The sequence below is a fragment of the Saccostrea cucullata genome, unplaced genomic scaffold (genome assembly GCF_032062105.1).
Source record: "Saccostrea cucullata isolate Sc308-1 unplaced genomic scaffold, CSIRO_AGI_Scuc_v1 ctg1201, whole genome shotgun sequence".
In the NCBI taxonomy this organism is placed as follows: Eukaryota; Metazoa; Mollusca; class Bivalvia; order Ostreida; family Ostreidae; genus Saccostrea; species Saccostrea cuccullata.
This window is the reverse complement of record NW_026932430.1, coordinates 72,446-90,864: the sequence shown is the minus strand read 5'-3', so window position 1 is coordinate 90,864 and position 18,419 is coordinate 72,446. Positions and strand designations below refer to the sequence as shown.

General features: G+C 36.3%; 1 protein-coding gene across 2 annotated transcripts; it reads left to right on the top strand.

Moving 5' to 3' along the window:
* The first annotated feature begins 392 nt into the window (after positions 1 to 392).
* On the top strand, positions 393 to 17,055 carry LOC134235091 (serine incorporator 3-like). 2 transcript variants are annotated; one of them, XM_062717176.1, is made up of 13 exons: positions 393 to 565; positions 924 to 1,088; positions 1,240 to 1,436; positions 1,658 to 1,737; positions 10,349 to 10,486; positions 10,933 to 11,009; positions 11,439 to 11,535; positions 11,649 to 11,735; positions 12,094 to 12,232; positions 12,329 to 12,402; positions 12,574 to 12,594; positions 15,202 to 15,349; positions 16,276 to 17,055. In XM_062717176.1, the coding sequence occupies exons 1-13, from the start codon at positions 545 to 547 to the stop codon at positions 16,412 to 16,414; spliced, it is 1,383 nt and encodes a 460-aa protein (XP_062573160.1). In that variant the 5' UTR covers positions 393 to 544; the 3' UTR covers positions 16,415 to 17,055. The 2 variants fall into 2 exon arrangements, with proteins under 2 accessions (XP_062573160.1, XP_062573161.1); XM_062717177.1 differs by lacking the exon at positions 12,574 to 12,594.
* The last annotated feature ends 1,364 nt before the right edge of the window (positions 17,056 to 18,419 follow it).

Sequence of the window (18,419 nt, the reverse complement as noted above, 5' to 3'; positions counted from 1 at the left end):
TGGGTACACATGCAGATTAATTATCACATTCTAATATTATCATCATCTAAGAAAGCCCCATATATCACTCAAAAGATTGAAGACCCAGTATATTTTTTAAAAAGCATTATTTATTTATTTATTTATTTATTTATTTATTTATTTATTTATTTATTTATTTATTTATTTAATCAATCAATCGATCAGTCATTCTGTGTGTGCTCTTCAACAAAGATAACAAAAAAATACGTTCCCCTTCTCTTTTTTGGGTTAAAAGACATGTAAATGTATCAACATTTTAAAGCTAATATGAAACTACATGTATATTGGACATTTTTTAACCTGCTGTATTGGATTGTTGGAAAAAAATCCGGGAAAGTAACAACTTTCCATATCGGTTCTAAATGTTAGAGTTTCTTATGCGCCATTTCGTAAACAAAACAGGAACCATTTTCTGACTAATCACCTTTTGTTATCATATGATCATAAATACCTGATATATTTATAAACACAACATTTAGAAAGGTTTTAAAGAAGTATCAAGGAGAAAAAGAAGGGAAAGAAGATGGGTTGTATCATCGGCTCGGTGTGTATCGTGTTTTGTCTTTCATTTTGATTTTGACAGGTGTTCTATAAATAATATCAACAATCTAACATGATTATGGAATTTTATCTCCATTAATACATTACTGATTAGATATGACAAATGTATTTGCCTTTTATAAAGTGGAAAAAAACGATAAATATTCCCGAAAGAAGCCAGTCGGCAGCCGTCCCTTGTTCACTGTAGCTATATGCACAATAAAGAAATGATAGGCCTATATTTCACTGTTCATCACTCAAATAATGAAGTTTTTCTAATGTACCATAAGAACTTAGTTTCAAGAAGAGTAAATACTTGTGTTATAGAAGGAATTTAGTTAGATCCGTATTTCCTATTGTAGCTGGCCTGTTGTTGCGGCAGTGCTGCATGCAGTCTTTGTTGTGCTGCCTGTCCATCCTGTAAAAATTCTACAGCCTCTAGGATCGCATACTCTCTTCTGTTGATTGCTGGCACTGTCATTGCCAGTCTCTTCCTTATTCCTGGGCTAGAGACCGAGTTAGAGAAGGTACATTTTATTTCTGACAGATTTATAATTTAAAACTTCATAGAATAACATAATTCCACACTGATCATTCTTCATGGTCTCTTGACTGTGATGACTCAAAATGTGGGTATGTAATACTGAATTCTTAATATAGCATAAAATATTTTTGTAGATTCCAGCGCTTTGTAAAGATTACAAGGTTCAAGGAGTAACAGTGATTGACAGTGATGGTCGGAACTGTAGTGATGTGGTGGGGTACCTCTCCGTATACAGGATCTGCTTCGCCATGGCGGGCTTTTTTGTCCTGTTCTGCCTCATAATGATCAATGTGAAGTCGTCTAAAGACCCCAGATCTGGCGTCCAAAACGGGTAAGAATCAACTGTGATTCTTCTTATTCTGTATTGTACGTATCTGTAGTCCCCGTGACAAAGTAAGGACAGTTAAATTAATCTACTGATAGGTACATAGGTAGTAGATGAGATGAAGATAAAAATTTGATGTACACTTGGAAGTTTTTTCTTTCATACTTCTTTTCAAATAAACATGCTGATATACAGCTGATATACATGATTGTAAAATTTAATTTCAGTTTTTGGGCCATTAAGATTCTCGTTCTAATTGCTATCTGTGTTGGAGCTTTCTTCATTCCTAGAGGAGAATTTGGTATTGGTAAGTACTTATCTTACAACACATCATTTAAATGTTTTTTTTTCTTTTAACAAATTTTATTTTTAAAAAGATGCTAAGAAATGTTTTATACTCTGCTTCTTGAATTGCCTTATATAGTATTGTTAGATAAAAATCTTCATATTCTTTAAAGGAACTGCCATTAAATGCATGGTATGCTTTTATACAGATTCAGAGGGGTAACATTGGCTAATGTTTGAGGGGAAAATGAAAACACTTGTTTATATCATTAGATGATAAGTATAGAAGTATAATTTGAAACAGAAATATTAGTGGCTTGGTCATAAAAGGAACGTTCATATATACTGATGATGTCTTTATTAGTTCAGGATGGTTACATCAACGATACATCAACGTAAGAACTGTAAAACAAATACAAAATTTATCAGTAATAATTAACAAGAAAATCTAAATTACATTAAGTACACAAACATGCACTAAGATGACCCTTTGGTATACATACACATGTAGACTAGAGTTCAATATTCAATAATATCAGCTAATTGACTAGTAATATGTAATATGAATAACATCTATACGTTTAATTTAATTCATTACTTAATCTCAATAAAATATTACCAGTGACAATCAGAAAATATGACTTTGCTACTTCACTTAAAACATGTAAACAAACTTGGCGCCTTGCCTTACATTACCGTACAAAGGGCAATAACTCTAAGTAAATCATGACACAAAAATTCCATGTGCACAACAAATAATCTCACAACCGATAATTTACATAATAATTCAGTTCTATTTAATCATTAAATTGGTATGATATATAAAATACAAACTGCTATGGGACTAATAATTATCAATCAAAATTTCACTACACATGGGTCAAAATGGCGCCATGTATAAAACCACACTAGCCATGCTTGTACAAAAATGCTCTACATACAGAGTAATCGTTATAAATATGTAAAATCAGAAACATTAACTAACAAGGTCAGGGACGTTAAACGTTACTATGAGCATATGAATACATAATTGCTAATTACCTTGTTCTCCTGACCAAGTCGCTAAGTTTTAACTTTATCGTTCTTTCGTTCACGTTAGGATGTACAAAGATGCTGGGCGGAAATTACGTAATATACAAATAGTAGCCGGACCCAAATATAAGAAGATTGCCTATCCGGAATTATTTACCAAACATTGTTACACATATGTGATTTACAAAAAATATTGCAAATAAAATAGACTCCATTAAAATTATAGTAAAATAAAAATTATGACATTTACACTCCCACCAAAATCAGCATGATTTTAGACATTCAAAGTATCAATAAAGGTGTTAAGCTTGCAATCTACATATCGTCTAGAATACAACATACAACTATAACATAGCAGTTACATTAATTTGCAATGAGTAGCACAAGCTTATGAACTGTTCTCTCCAGAACTCCAGACTGCATTTTCACCTTGACTCTCCGTACAAGACCATCATCATCTGGGTTGGCTTCGACAACTCTACCAAGAGGCCATTGGTTGCGTGGCAGGTCAACGTCCTTCACCAGAACAATGTCACCTTCCTTGATGTTCCGACGAACTCCATGCCACTTCTGTCGTAAGGTGATCTGAGCCAAGTATTCATGTCTCCAACGGGACCAAAATTGTTCCATAAGGTACTGTACACGTCTCCAACGTTTACGGACATATATGTCTTCCTTCACGAACTCTCCAGGAGGGGGAAGGGGAGAAGTGGTCTTCCCAGTTAAGATGTGGTTCGGAGTAAGCGGCTTCAGTGAGTCTGGGTTGTCTATCTCACTAACCGTTAGTGGGCGACCGTTTACAATAGACATCGCTTCATAGAATACGGTTCTCAGTGAGGAATCATCTAGTCTTCCAGGACAAAGTAATAGTATGGCATTGAGTATGTTACGGACGGTTCTTATTTGACGTTCCCATACACCTCCTGTATGACTAGCACTGGGCGCGTTAAACACGAATTCACAGTGTTTCTCTGCCAAGAATGAACATATTCTTTCCTTGTTGAGTGCTTTCTGAAACTCATTCTTAGCTCCAATGAAATTGGTTCCTTGGTCCGAGCGCAACTGTCGCACAGTTCCTCTAATGGCGATAAAACAGCGCAAACCATTGATAAACGCATCTGTAGACATGTCATCTAACATCTCAATGTGGATAGCACGAGAACACATGCAGGTAAATAGTAACCCATATCGTTTTATTTCCTTCCGTCCCTGTTTCACAATAAATGGGCCGAAACAGTCCATACCGCAATATGTGAAAGGCGGAGATGGTTCCATACGCTCCTTGGGCAAGTCTGCCATTCTCTGTGTCTCTGTCGGTCGTCTCAACTTCCTGCATATAACGCACTGACATATGTAGCTGGCTACTGTCTTACTTCCTCCTACAATCCAATAGCCAAGAGACCGGAGCTTGTTCAGGGTAATTCCTCTTCCTTGATGAAAGGTTTCCTTGTGAGCATGTGAAAGAATCAAGTGCGTGATATGACCATTTCTGGGTAAGATTATTGGGTTCTTGTAAGCATCAGACAGGGTTGCCTTCCTCAGTCGGCCTCCGACTCAAAGTATCCCATCTTGTAGAATAGGCTCTAGGGGTTTCAGGGAGTTAGACTTTGGTAGCCCTTCAGATTTCTCGAGAGCGCTGATAGCATCTTGAAAGGTTTCATGTTGAACGTGTTTGATGATAGTTTGTTCTGCTTGAAGTCTTTCAATCGGATTTGATGGATAGGTTCCCTTGACACCATTGGCGAGTCTCTGCATTCTGGCGATGAAGGATATCATTTTGGTCCAAGATGAGAATCGAGACAGAATGTCAAGGATACTAGAATGAGCCTTTGTTTTGGTGCATAGAGTTCTTGCAGATCTTACTTCAGGGTCTCCAAGTTGCAACTCTGTTTCAACACCTTTGCTTTCAATGATGGACTGCCATAGTAATGGAGGGCCGGTCAACCATGAAGAATCATTAACTTCAGATGCACGCAGTCCACGCGAGGCGTGATCGGCTGGGTTGCTGGCAGATTCAATGTATAGCCACTGATGAGGTTTTGTTGCATCTCTTATCATCTGTACACGGTTTGCAACAAATACGTGGAACCTGCGAGCCTCGTTGTTGATGTAGCCAAGCACCACTTTAGAGTCTGTCCAAAAGTATTCTCTGTTGATAGGTAGATTCAGCTCCCTCTTCAGAAATAAACTGACCTTCACTGACAATACTGCAGCTGTCAATTCCAAGCGAGGTATCGTTACAACCTTTAGAGGTGCTACTCTTGCCTTTGCGATAACTAAAGCACAATGTACCTTCGTTCCCTTTACAACTCTAAGGTAAGAACACTGTCCATAGCCATTTGTGCTTGCATCCGAGAAATGATGCAGCTCAAAGGTTTTCGGTTTGCCAAAATCACTTGGTATGAGGCATCTTGGGACTTTGATGAGATCAAGGTTCTGTAGATCTTTGATCCAAGCTTCCCATTCAAGTAGTCTGTCTGCGGGTAGAGGGTCATTCCATCCTATGTTACCTTGACACATCTCCTGCAGTATTCGTTTCCCAGTCAGTGTGAAAGGGGAGAGAAATCCCAATGGGTCGAATATTGATGCTACAATGGATAGCATACTGCGCCTAGTAGGAGATGCATTCTGGTCGACAGCTTTGAAGCAAAATGCATCCTCTTCAATGTTCCACTTTATACCAAGTGCTTGTTCCATAGGTAATTGTTCATGTGAAAGGTCTAAGTCTTTAACATCTGCCGCTCTCTCTGATTCAGCAACAGAATTTATTACGTTCTTGTTGTTGGAAATAAATTTGTGTAGACGCAATCCACCATTGGCACACAGAATCTGTGCATCTTGAATTAACTTGATAGCTTCTTCTTCTGTCTCAACACTGGTGAGCCCGTCATCCACATAGAAATTATTCTGCATAAAGAATGATGCAGCTTGAAGTTGCTCTTCTTGGCTTTTGGCTAAGAACTTGAGTCCATAATTAGCACATCCTGGGGAGGAAGGCGCTCCAAACAGGTGTACTCTCATACGATATTCCTTGGGTTCTGCATCCAAGTTTCCATCCTCCCACCATAGGAGTCGTAAGAAGTCTCGGTCTGCTTCATGTACAACAAACTGGTGGAACATCTTCTCCACATCACACATGACAGCCACAGGGTGTTGTCTGAATCTGCATAGAACCCCAGTCAAAGCATTTGTTAGATCCGGACCAGTCAGTAGGTATTCGTTTAATGAAGCCTCTTTGAATCTTGCTGAACAGTCAAAAACTACTCTAAGCTTTCCAGGTTTCCTCGGGTGATAAACACCATGATGTGGGATATACCATGTATTTCCACTGACACCATCTGACGATACTGGTTCGGCGTCGCCTCTTTCCAATACTTCTCTCATGAAAGTCTTGTAATGTTCTTGATATGTCTGGTCTCTTTTAAGTTTTCGTTTCAGATGATCTAAGCGAATCAATGCAAGTGACTTGTTGTTGGGCAGGGAGGGTCGCTCCTTGAATGGTAGAGGCATTTCCAAATGCTTATCCTCATGCTGCTGTATGTTTTCTTTCATGAAGTTAAGGAAGGCGATGTCATCTTGAGATATCTTTATATCTTCATTCTTGTCATGAGCAAAGTCTTTCTCCAAAGTTTTTATGACATCCCTGGGTGTACAGCTATGCAGCTCCTTCACTGAAGTTCTGTGACAAACAACAGTAACGTCCGAGTTTGTGCGATCTGTGTATCCAACCACGCTCCAACCAAGCAGTGTCTGGATGCCATATGGCTGGTTCTCGTTTCCTGTTAGAGTTCTTCTTGGTACAAGAGCTTGAGGACAATTGTATCCAATCAAGAGTCCAACTTCACATGACTGAAGAGGTGGTAGTTCATTGCTAAGCTCCTTCAGGTGTGGCCAGCACATTATAGTTTTCCTTTCAGGTATATGTGAGCGATCCGCAGGAATGAAGTCTCTTGTATATGCATTGTCTATTGTCACAAATTCCGTAGACTTGAACCCTCTCACTCTCAGGTTCTGTATACGGAAACTGTTAATGATAGTGTGCTGTGAGGTCATGGTAGACAAGCTGAGACGTGTTGGTTGTCTATTCACATGCAAGGCAGCAGCCGTTTCGTCTAGCACAAAGGTAGTGTCACTTTGTGTGTCTAAGAGAGCATACCGGTATGTCAATATCTCGTGCGAGGGGTTCTCCTGAACAGAAAGCCACACCGGAACGATCATGGAGTGCTGTGACCATATCCTCTGCTCACACGAAAGGAACTGGCTTCCTTGACCTCTAATTGTTGCTTTCTTGTTGGTGATTCATCTTCATGCATGCAGGTTGGGTGTTTTCCCTTGCAGATACCACACGTATGCTTCTTCTTGCAGTCCTTGTTTCTGTGGCCCTTGCGTAGACATCCAAAGCACAGGTTTTTCTTACGCACTACCACTCGTTTATCCTCAATAGACAAGTTAATAAATTTCTCACACTTGAACAAGGGATGTCCTTCTTTCTCACAATAATCACATAAGTTGGGTCTCATGTCAGTTCCCGTTGCATTGTGCTGATGAGTTGAGGACATTTGCTTTGCAACTCGAGTTTTTGTGCTCTCTTGAAGGTTTAGTGTCAGTGTCCTTGAGCGCATAGATTGACGAGACTGGATTACAAGCAATGCGAGCCTCCTTTACGACGAAGTCCACAAACTTGGAGAATAATGGATATTCACCAGTAGAGTCAATAGTTTCTTGAACTTGACGATTCCAACGCAGTGCAGCCCAATTAGGAAGTTTGCTTAATAGTTTCTGATTTTCAGAGCAGTCGTCCAGAATTTTAAGGCTTGGAACCTGAGGCGTTGCATCTTGACAGGCTAGTAGGAAGTCTCCAAAATCTCTGAGAGCCTTTGAATTCCCTTCTGTGATTTTGGGCCAATTCTCTAGTCTCTTCCTAAATGCCTTCTGCATAACAAATGGGTGTCCGTATCTGTCCTGCAGGACTTGTCTGGCGTTTTCATATGCAGAGCTGCTTCCACTGTAGAAGAATCCATCTATGGCCTGTAGTGCTTCACCCGCCACGTATCTCTTCAAATAGAATAGTCTCTCTTGCTCAGGAATGCCTTTACGTTCTATCAATGCATGAAAGGCTGTCTTCCATTCTACGAATCTAAGTGGATCTCCTGTGAACACTGACGGCTCAGGTATAGGTAGTCTATTAAGGTTCACTGAGTCCGCAAACACCTTTGCTAAGATACTTGTTGTAGAATCATCGTTTGTGGTGCTGTTCGAGTTGACTGTAGCGTTGTTAGTAGGTGGGTTGAATAGAGTATACGTAGACCTCCCAGTGTGTGTAACGGTAGGACGAGTAGTAGACGTGACGACTGGTGTAATCGAAGGGTGGCTAACAATAGTCGTAACAGCCGGGGGGTCAGTTGGACGTCTTCTAAAGGAAGTGTCATGTTCAGTTTGACGTCTGCTTGTGGCTGCAGCAATGTTCACATCCCCCTGCATCAAATCCGAGTAGGCCTTAAGTCTTGCTTCTGCCATTGCAACTGATTTCTCTGCTTGCAATTTTCTCACTTCCCGCTGCTGAGTTTCTAGTAGTTTTCGTTGTTGCTCTTGCAGTGCTTCAAACTTTGTTTGCTGTTCTTCTTCTTTCTTTATCGACTCCAGTTCTACCCTTTTGGTTGCTACATCTGCGAGGGCATCCACGAACTTTGAGGACAGTTGTGATTTTATCGAATCACTCTCCGAGACACTAGACCAACTTAAGTCACTAAACACAGACCTAGCATACTCATTATGCTTTAAACCTTTACGACTGTCTATGGTGTCTTCAAATCCTGAGATTTTTTCATTGATGAGATGAGTTATGTCTTTAGAAATAGCAACACAAGCGTCCACTTTCCGAACTACACTTTGGTGTGGTGCACTACATGAATTACGCAAATGTTCAAAAGCCTCTATGACCTCTCTTTCCAGCTTCAATATTTCGTCTAACATGTTTCCAAGATCTTCTTCACTGGACTCTATTTTCACATTTTGTCTACACTCTCTGACCTTGAACTTCCATCGATCGAAGCACAATTGAATCCTCTTTTCACGTCTCTTAGACTCCTGGTCCATGTAATCTAACATTCGGTCGGTGGGTTTATGTACCTGTTCAGACTTCCTCTGTCCCACAAGTAAAGTGTCTTTGTTTGTCGTTTGTTGTGTCTCATTATTCACTGGTTCGTTGTTTTCGTTATTCATCGTTGTATCATAGTTTTCGCTGGATGTTGTACCATTAGCTGTATCCGTAACATCAGGCGTTGTACCATCCGGGGTTGTTTTGTCATCAACCTTTGACATCTTGATGAGACTGAAGTCAAGTTCTTACTATTAGTGGCTTGGTCATAAAAGGAACGTTCATATATACTGATGATGTCTTTATTAGTTCAGGATGGTTACATCAACGATACATCAACGTAAGAACTGTAAAACAAATACAAAATTTATCAGTAATAATTAACAAGAAAATCTAAATTACATTAAGTACACAAACATGCACTAAGATGACCCTTTGGTATACATACACATGTAGACTAGAGTTCAATATTCAATAATATCAGCTAATTGACTAGTAATATGTAATATGAATAACATCTATACGTTTAATTTAATTCATTACTTAATCTCAATAAAATATTACCAGTGACAATCAGAAAATATGACTTTGCTACTTCACTTAAAACATGTAAACAAACTTGGCGCCTTGCCTTACATTACCGTACAAAGGGCAATAACTCTAAGTAAATCATGACACAAAAATTCCATGTGCACAACAAATAATCTCACAACCGATAATTTACATAATAAGTCAGTTCTATTTAATCATTAAATTGGTATGATATATAAAATACAAACTGCTATGGGACTAATAATTATCAATCAAAATTTCACTACACGTGGGTCAAAATGGCGCCATGTATAAAACCACACTAGCCATGCTTGTACAAAAATGCTCTACATACAGAGTAATCGTTATAAATATGTAAAATCAGAAACATTAACTAACAAGATCAGGGACGTTAAACGTTACTATGAGCATATGAATACATAATTGCTAATTACCTTGTTCTCCTGACCAAGTCGCTAAGTTTTAACTTTATCGTTCTTTCGTTCACGTTAGGATGTACAAAGATGCTGGGCGGAAATTACGTAATATACAAATAGTAGCCGGACCCAAATATAAGAAGATTGCCTATCCGGAATTATTTACCAAACATTGTTACACATATGTGATTTACAAAAAATATTGCAAATAAAATAGACTCCATTAAAATTATAGTAAAATAAAAATTATGACATTTACAAGAAATTCTAGAATTATTTTCACTTAATACTGTTTTATTATGGTAAGAAGCCCTTTCTACAAGAGACTATACCTATACACTGATGTGTTAAGGCTATTTATCTGTGGAATGATCTGATTGGTTGTTTGATTGACAGCCTGGAAGTACATTGGTTTGATTTAAGGTTGTTTATCTGTGGAATGATCTGATTGGTTGCTTGATTACAGCCTGGATGTACATTGGTTTGATTTAAGGCTATTTATCTGTGGAATGATCTGATTGGTTGTTTGATTACAGCCTGGATGTACATTGGTTTGATTGGAGCCTTCCTCTTCATCATCATCCAGCTGATTCTCCTGATCGACTTCGCGCATGGCTGGGCAGAGAGCTGGGTGGAGAAATACGAGGAAACAGAAGCTAAATGCTATTATTTTGGTAAGCTGAACCCTTGCTGTATTTTAGATGCTTACTTTTAGAAAATATTTACATGTAATTCAAAACATTCAAAACATTGTTTGCATGCTTTCAATCCTAATTGCCATTTTTATGTCATAATACAAAAGTACAAGTATGTAATTGAAAAGTAAAAATAAATTAAAAACTTTGGTTGATAAATGCAGAAACTTCTTCTCTATAATTAAACTTTTGTCCCTATTGTCGAGTAATGCTGAAAAATCAGAGATACTCACTTCAGCAAAAATTGTTCTGGCCTCAGGAAACTGAAATCTTGCTACATCTTCCAATTATACACTAACTTCATACTTATTTGTAAATGATTGGACAAGTCAACTGATATGTACCTAATGCTCATTAATTTGTCATTACATGTAAAAGTTTGCCTACAGAGAGTGTTAATTACCTGTTCTATATTTGATTTACAGGCTTGTTGTTCTTCACCTTCCTGTTTTATACCCTGGCCATTGTGGCAGTTGTCCTGTTTTATGTCTACTATGGCAGTGTAAGTATATTTAATCTGTGTATTCTCATATTTGTACATATGTACATGTATATAGTTAACACTATAAACATACATGCAAGAGAGAAAGAGTTGTATGATTGAAAGGAAAAGGACATCATAAAATGAGGGACTAAACCAGATAGTATTTACACATACATGTATACATATGTTCTGAGGTAAAATCCTTGGTTTATACATTATGTTAAAAAAAAAGTGTTTGACTAAACTCTCAGAATTTTCAAATGCATTACTCAATCAGGAATTTGTTACTGTTTAAGTCATTCAATTCTGTTCAAGGGCTTATTTTTGTGCATAGAGGAAGTATTTTCTCTTCATACTTCTGACTTTTTAAGGATATGCATAGCACATGGTATTCCATGTGTCAGTTCAGTGTACACAGTAATGGAGCTTGTTATTTTTTCTTCACAGGCTGAGAGCTGTGGTTTACACAAATTCTTCATCAGTTTTAATCTGATCCTGGCTGTCGCAATTTCTGTCATAGCCATTTTACCCAAAATCCAAGATGGTTAGAAGATTTATTCATCTTAAAGACTTCTTTAAATAAAAGTTCAGCAACTAAAAAGAATTTCCATCTTTATGTTTAACTTTATGAATATTTACTGGTAATATCTTTTTCAGTGAACCCTCGTTCTGGCCTGCTGCAGTCCTCAATCATTACTCTGTACATAATGTACCTCACCTGGTCTGCCATGTCAAACAATCCAGGTATACAGTCTAACCCCCTCCCACCCACCCACACAAGCATAGGACTATAACAAGTTATAAAAAAAAAATCATGCAAACAAAATAAAATTAATTCCTTTCAATGATGTTTTATATCAACTGATTCACTTACAGTTCCAAATCATCAATTGTTTTTCTAGTGGTAACAATACATGTATATGTATCTGGATATACTTCCTGGTGTGTTTCTTTTTTCTGTAAACATGCATATAGAAATTTCATAATTTATTTTCTTTTGAATTACTACTAAGTATTATTAGATGATTTATGCAACCTGCATTGATTTGTACTATAGCTATTTAATTGTCTATTATTAAGTTTTCATTTTCAAACATTTTAGACACAACTTGCAACCCTAACCTGAGTTTTACAAATGGCACCCTGACAGCTTCAGACAGTGGGGACTATGTTAAGAACAGCTTTGACTACCAGAGTCTGCTGGGCCTGTTGTTGTGGATTCTGGCCGTGCTCTACTCTAGGTCAGTTAATTCTCCAAAGAGTTCTCTCCCTTGGAATATCACCCCCTCTGATTATCTTACAGGTTTGTGTTACTCATTGATAATTATCTTTTACAGCATCCGTACCTCCAGCAACAGCCAAGTGGGAAAATTGACAATGTCCGAAAGAACCGTTCTACAGGCTGATTCAGGTATGGGGCAAATATAATTTCATAAATGAACATAAATAAAATTCCTGATCTTATGTTAAGAGACTCTAAATCCAGTTATTGAGGTAGAAATGATAACATTCTCAACAAGTTCTTGCTTAGATTATAGGGACATTTTTAAATATCTTGAATGATATTTTGTCTAAATTTTAGGTGATGCTCGACTTATTGATGGTATGAATGTACAATGTAATGCTAAAAGAAAGATGTTCATGCTAAAATTTTCATTTTGATTCTAAACTAGATCTTTCTCAAAATTATTATTTGAATTTGAGTAAATTTTTGGTTCAGAGATTGCAAGCATTGCATGCATTCCATTTATAAGGTCTTAGATAAAAGTCTTGTCTTATGGATGTTGTAATTGTCCTTGTGTTTCACAGTTACATTTGACAATGCATTTTTACACTAAAAATATACACGAATGTTTTCCATCTGCAAAGCATTGCTTGCTTTTAACTCTTTTTTTCCAGTTTTAAAGAATAAAGTAATATGCATTATATGTATACATTAACTTGCAAGAATGACGATACCCTGATATAGAACTATGTTGGAGACATGTATTACATGTACACTGTATAATATGTTTCCTGTGCATATACATTCAAAGTTAGAATTGTACAGTCTTTTGTTAAAAAAAAATACAGGGATGGTTTAGAAATAAAATAGATATTGGAAGGTTTTAAGTTCAGTTTTTATATGACATGAAACTTTACCCATAGTGAGGTAGTGTACCAGTGATTTGTTATACAATTCCCAGGTTTACTGTGAACCAACTATTATTTGCGTCATCTTTTATTCGCGATGCGTTAGTTTGAAATCAATCTGTTACAATTAGTTTTCACGACCATGGAAATATTTCCTACAAATTCTTATCAAAATTATTGGTTCACGGTGATTAATATTCGTGGATAAAAGTAGGTTGCTAAACTCACGAATATTTCTCACATGGGAATAAAAGTTGGTTTACAGTATTAATCAACAAACAAGTACAAGCAATGCACAATGCATAAATGCCATAAATAATGCAATTTTTATACTGAATTACTACAAGATAATTATAAATAAATTAGGAATTGCATGCTATAATTGTTTGTATATGGTATTTGGAATTGACAGGGGACAGTTATAAAGGTGAGTAGAAGAGTTTGGTCAGTGTTGAGAACATATCCTTACTTCACATAAATATACTTGTACTTACTCTCGAAGCATTAAAATGTGTATTCCCTATACTTAAATTGTAATCTATTTGAAAAAAAAAAACAGGCAGCTTTCAATTTTAACAGAAAGCGGTAAATTTGATTAATTGTAGCATTTCTTGTATATGTTATATATATTTAAAATGCTACTTTCAGGTCATGGAAGTGCTTGCACTTTATAAATCGTAGAGTAAATGTTCAGTAAAATTTGTGCTTACTTGCCTTTTATTTTAGAAATTTTGAGGTCTTCCAGTTTCGTATTGTGGCGAGAATTTGAGATTTGTTTCTCATTGAAACACTGTATAGTAGATTTTATACCTTTGAATCTCATAAAAGAACATAATTCTGCAACAGCTGCCTGTTTTTATCACCACTGTGGACAAGGAATTTCTGTAAAATATTGTCAGAAATTATCACACAATGGTCTGGATCAAGTTGCAAGAAAGATCTTTGAAGTATATTTCATTAAATTAGAAAGAAGTAGAACAGACACTGTTGATAAATATGCTCAATTTATAAATAAAATAAAGCCATTTTCATTGATAATAAAATGCAGTCAGTTCTCTCAATTCACATAAATGTAACATGTATATATAATAAAATAATTCTCAGGTCAAGAGCAACTGAAATATTGAGTTTTAATCTTAATACCTTTACTTTAATGTTGAAGTTTATAATATTTGTTATAATATTTGAAATTTAAATTTGAATAATTTAAGCATGTGTTTAAGCAGTGTATGCTTCGTGACATCTAATATTTTAACCAGAAAGTTACTGAATTGACTCCCATCTATTTAGATTTTGAATACCACAGTACTGTTAACTTAAATTTCTTTTCAAATTATGGTATACACTGTATTACATTTAATTTATCAAAGTCTGATTGGAAGGGGTGTGTAATTTTTAGAGATTCATGTATTTTTTGTTATGTCTTTGTGTCTTAAATTTTTTTTCTTTCATTTTTTGTGAATATCTGTCAGCACGTATAGTAGGCTCTTTCTTTGTCTTTGACGTAGTTTCTCATTTAGTGTGTTATTTATGGAAAACTAGCACATAAACCCATGATTCGTTAATTCCCTTGTCATAAAACTTAAAGTATATTGATCTGATAATGATAGAACTACCAGATAGGAAAAATGCGAAACAGCTTTAATGTTATAGCTGGACTCTTCTGTCATAATGAAGCTTCTATCCTGCAGTACACTTTTTGTTTCAGTCAGCTACTGTAGAATACTTTTTTCCATGTGGTATTAATCTACGCTATGTACACGGTCACAAATTTTCCGCGGAAATTTGTCCAGGCGTACTTAATATAAATATAAAGCATTTAGTGACCGTCTAAGAAATCTGCATAATTTTCTACCCACGGATTAAACAGAAATTGAGATTCCGCAAATTATGACCCTGTGGAAAAAAGTACTTCTACAGTATTTCGATGTAGAGGTTAAAAGAACGAAGTGCTAATGACTGTTTACATGTGTACTTGTTTCCAGATGTTTGTTTACTTGTTTACAGGTGCTTTGTTTACATGTTCTGTAGGTGCCTTGTTTACCTGTTTACAGGTGCTTTGTTTACTTGTTTACAGGTGCCTCTGACTCTGGTGATGAGGAGAAGGGGAAACAACATGTGTGGGACAATGAAGAGGAGGGTGTGGCCTACAGCTACTCTTTCTTCCACTTCATGCTGGCTCTGGCATCACTCTACGTGATGATGACCCTCACCAACTGGTACAGGTAAGGTCAAGGTTATATCTCAGTCTGGACTGGCCAACTGGTACAGGTAAGATCAAGGTTATATCTCAGTCTGGACTGACCAAGTGGTACAGGTAAGGTCAAGGTTATATCTCAGTCTGGACTGGCCAACTGGTACAGGTAAGGTCAAGGTTATATCTCAGTCTGGACTGGCCAACTGGTACAGGTAAGGTCAAGGTTATATCTCAGTCTGGACTGGCCAACTGGTACAGGTAAGGTCAAGGTTATATCTCAATCTGGACTGGCCAACTGGTACAGGTAAGGTCAAGGTTATATCTCAGTCTGGACTGGCCAACTGGTACAGGTAAGGTCAAGGTTATATCTCAGTCTGGACTGGCCAACCGGTATGGTTAGGCCAAGTTTGTGTCTTAGTCAGGACTAATCAACAGGGAAGGTCAAGTTTGTGTCTCAGTCTTGGCAGATCAACTAGCTCAAGTAAGGCCAAGTTCATAATATAATGTCTCAAGTCTTGATGGACCAACAAGTACAGCTGAATAAAATGTTGGACTGCTGGACTGACAGTTAAACACAGGCTTGGTGAAATGTATGTCTTAATCTGGATTTACCAACAGGCATATAGAATGGGTCAAATGTATGTCTCAATCTGGACATGCTTACAAATGCCTGACTATGGACATGCGCACATGTATAGATAAGGTCAAATTTATATACTGGTATCAATCTTCACTCTCAAATATGAATGGACTTGCCTACAGGTACAGGAGTGGCCAAAAATATTTTTTTGACTTTGTTTTGCGTTTTTTTTTTATATATGTATGAAATAAACAGACAGAGATTTCTTAACTGGGGTTGGGGCTACCTTCTAATGTATTAACAAACTGAATTACCTGTAAATAGATGGTACATGTAGTATAGACTGTATTAACTCTACAAATGTTCTTTTACAGCCCAAGTTCTGACTTCAAGACACTGAATGCCAACATGCCCTCGGTGTGGGTGAAGATCGTGTCCTCCTGGGTGTGTGTGGTCCTGTATCTCTGGACACTGATCGCTCCAATGGTACTCAGGAACAGGGAATTCAGTTAGAGCGACATCAGAAATGGGGGTTTCCCATTGTATGGACATAGAGAAGAATGGTTTTTACCATTCTATAAATAAAGATGGTCACTTGTTTTCATTTTGTTGTGTGTCAGCACATATGTGTTTGTTTAAATATGAACTTACAAAAAACTTTTCTTATTGGAAGAACAATGTAAATGGAAAATAATTTCATGTCTTAAAATTTATCATGTACAGAGAAACTTTAAATTGTCAGTTTGAATCCATTTGATATCTTGTACAGGAGTAGAACTTTGTGTTACTCAAGGACTTTGGATGTTTAATTGTAAATAATTCATTGTAAAAATCAGCATGTGACAATTAACTTAGAGAATATATTTCATCATTTTATTTTCTGATCAATATCAGCAGATTCATCATCTTTAGCTTTTGTAAACAAATTTCTGTCTTTACAATTTGATTAGGAATACGAATTCTTTTCATATCCTGTTCTTTTAACACTGATATTTTATTCAAATAATAACTTGGTCTTATTTCATTGGAATTTTCCATTCTGATGCTTTATTCTGTTTAAATGCCTAAGAACACTGTATGTCGTTAGATGTTGTAATTGCTTCTGTTCATAAATCTGTGATACTTTATCTGCATTAAAATCAGCCTTAAAAATATATTTTCTGTTAGTCTTTCCTTCAAGTTTAAAGTAAGTCTATCTGTATAAACGAAGGCTAACATTAAACCAGAAGTCTCTGTCGAGACTGTAGCTCTACTGGTTTGTACTTATATAACAAAGGAAGAGAAAAGTAGCAGTTGGGAATTGAAACTTCACAATAGCAACAAACAGAATAATGATCCTTGATTAAGTCTCTTTTTGTGGCAAGGTTGCAATAAGACTACAATGTACATGTAGGAGTAGCTTTGAATAAATTTTTACATTATTTTCAATTTTAGTTACCATGGCAACATCATTCATCAAAATGAAAAAAAATATGTATCTGTAGCCTACTTGCATGCCACATTATATCATAGTCAGAATTAAACTATTTAGAGTAGCATATTTAAAGTATTTCACAGAAATTTCTAGTAACCACAGCGACACCATATCATCAAAATCCAATAAATAGAATTCTGTAAATTATGTAGTCTTTTTGCATGCTAAGTCATATTGAAATACCAGAACTGTACAGGTTGAGACTAATCGCCCAAATGGGATATAATAGCCCATTTGGGATATAATATCCCAAATGGGATATAAAATTACAAATAAAAAAGTAAACATTTTTATCTTGGCTATAAGGTTCATAAATCCTCATCAAGATACTTATAAAGGAATAACTTATGGTTTACAAGTTTTTCTGTATTACCACTGTTCAAGAGATTGATCCCTCAGAAGTTCGTAAACTTCTTGGGGATCAATCTAACAACCTGTAGGGTTGCAGAAAAACTTCCTTGCCAAAAGTTACCATATACACTCACCTATAAGTAGGTATTTTGGGAGTTCAATTTATATCCAAAACTCTATGTCCGACTTATAGGCGAGTCATAAAAAGATTAGTAATTTTTTAGGGCCATATCATGTAGTATTTTATAAATGTTTCGGGCAATTATTGTGTATCATATATGTATTTGACCACATGAAAAAAGTGCAAGAATTTACATATTTTAATAACTTTCTTTTTATCTTAAGTGAGTATTCCTTTTTTTTGTTATGATTTAAAATCACACATTAGCTTATTTCTTAATTTCTAAATTCTTGAAATATTAATTTAAACAAGTTAAAAAATCAGAGGATTGATTTGAAATAGTGAACTTATTCTGGCAAAAAGTTGCACAGACTTAGAAGAGGGTCAATGGCAAATCCCTCCAAAATAACCTAAAAAAATACAACCGACTTATAGGCGAGTATATACAGTATTCAAGGGAATATCTGCTTTGTTGCAGAGATAAATATCTGCAAGTAACCTCTAGTTACTCTCTCATCCATTCTAATTACATTAATTACATTAAACCCACATCCATCATGATAGGTGACTAA

Excerpts from the sequence above, each read along its gene's own strand:
- LOC134235091 (XM_062717176.1), top strand. The coding sequence starts at position 545 with ATGGGTTGTATCATCGGCTCG. Across the intron at positions 566-923 it reads TGGGTTGTATCATCGGCTCG|CTGGCCTGTTGTTGCGGCAG; the intron begins GTGTGTATCGTG and ends TTCCTATTGTAG. Across the intron at positions 11,536-11,648 it reads TTTACCCAAAATCCAAGATG|TGAACCCTCGTTCTGGCCTG; the intron begins GTTAGAAGATTT and ends TATCTTTTTCAG.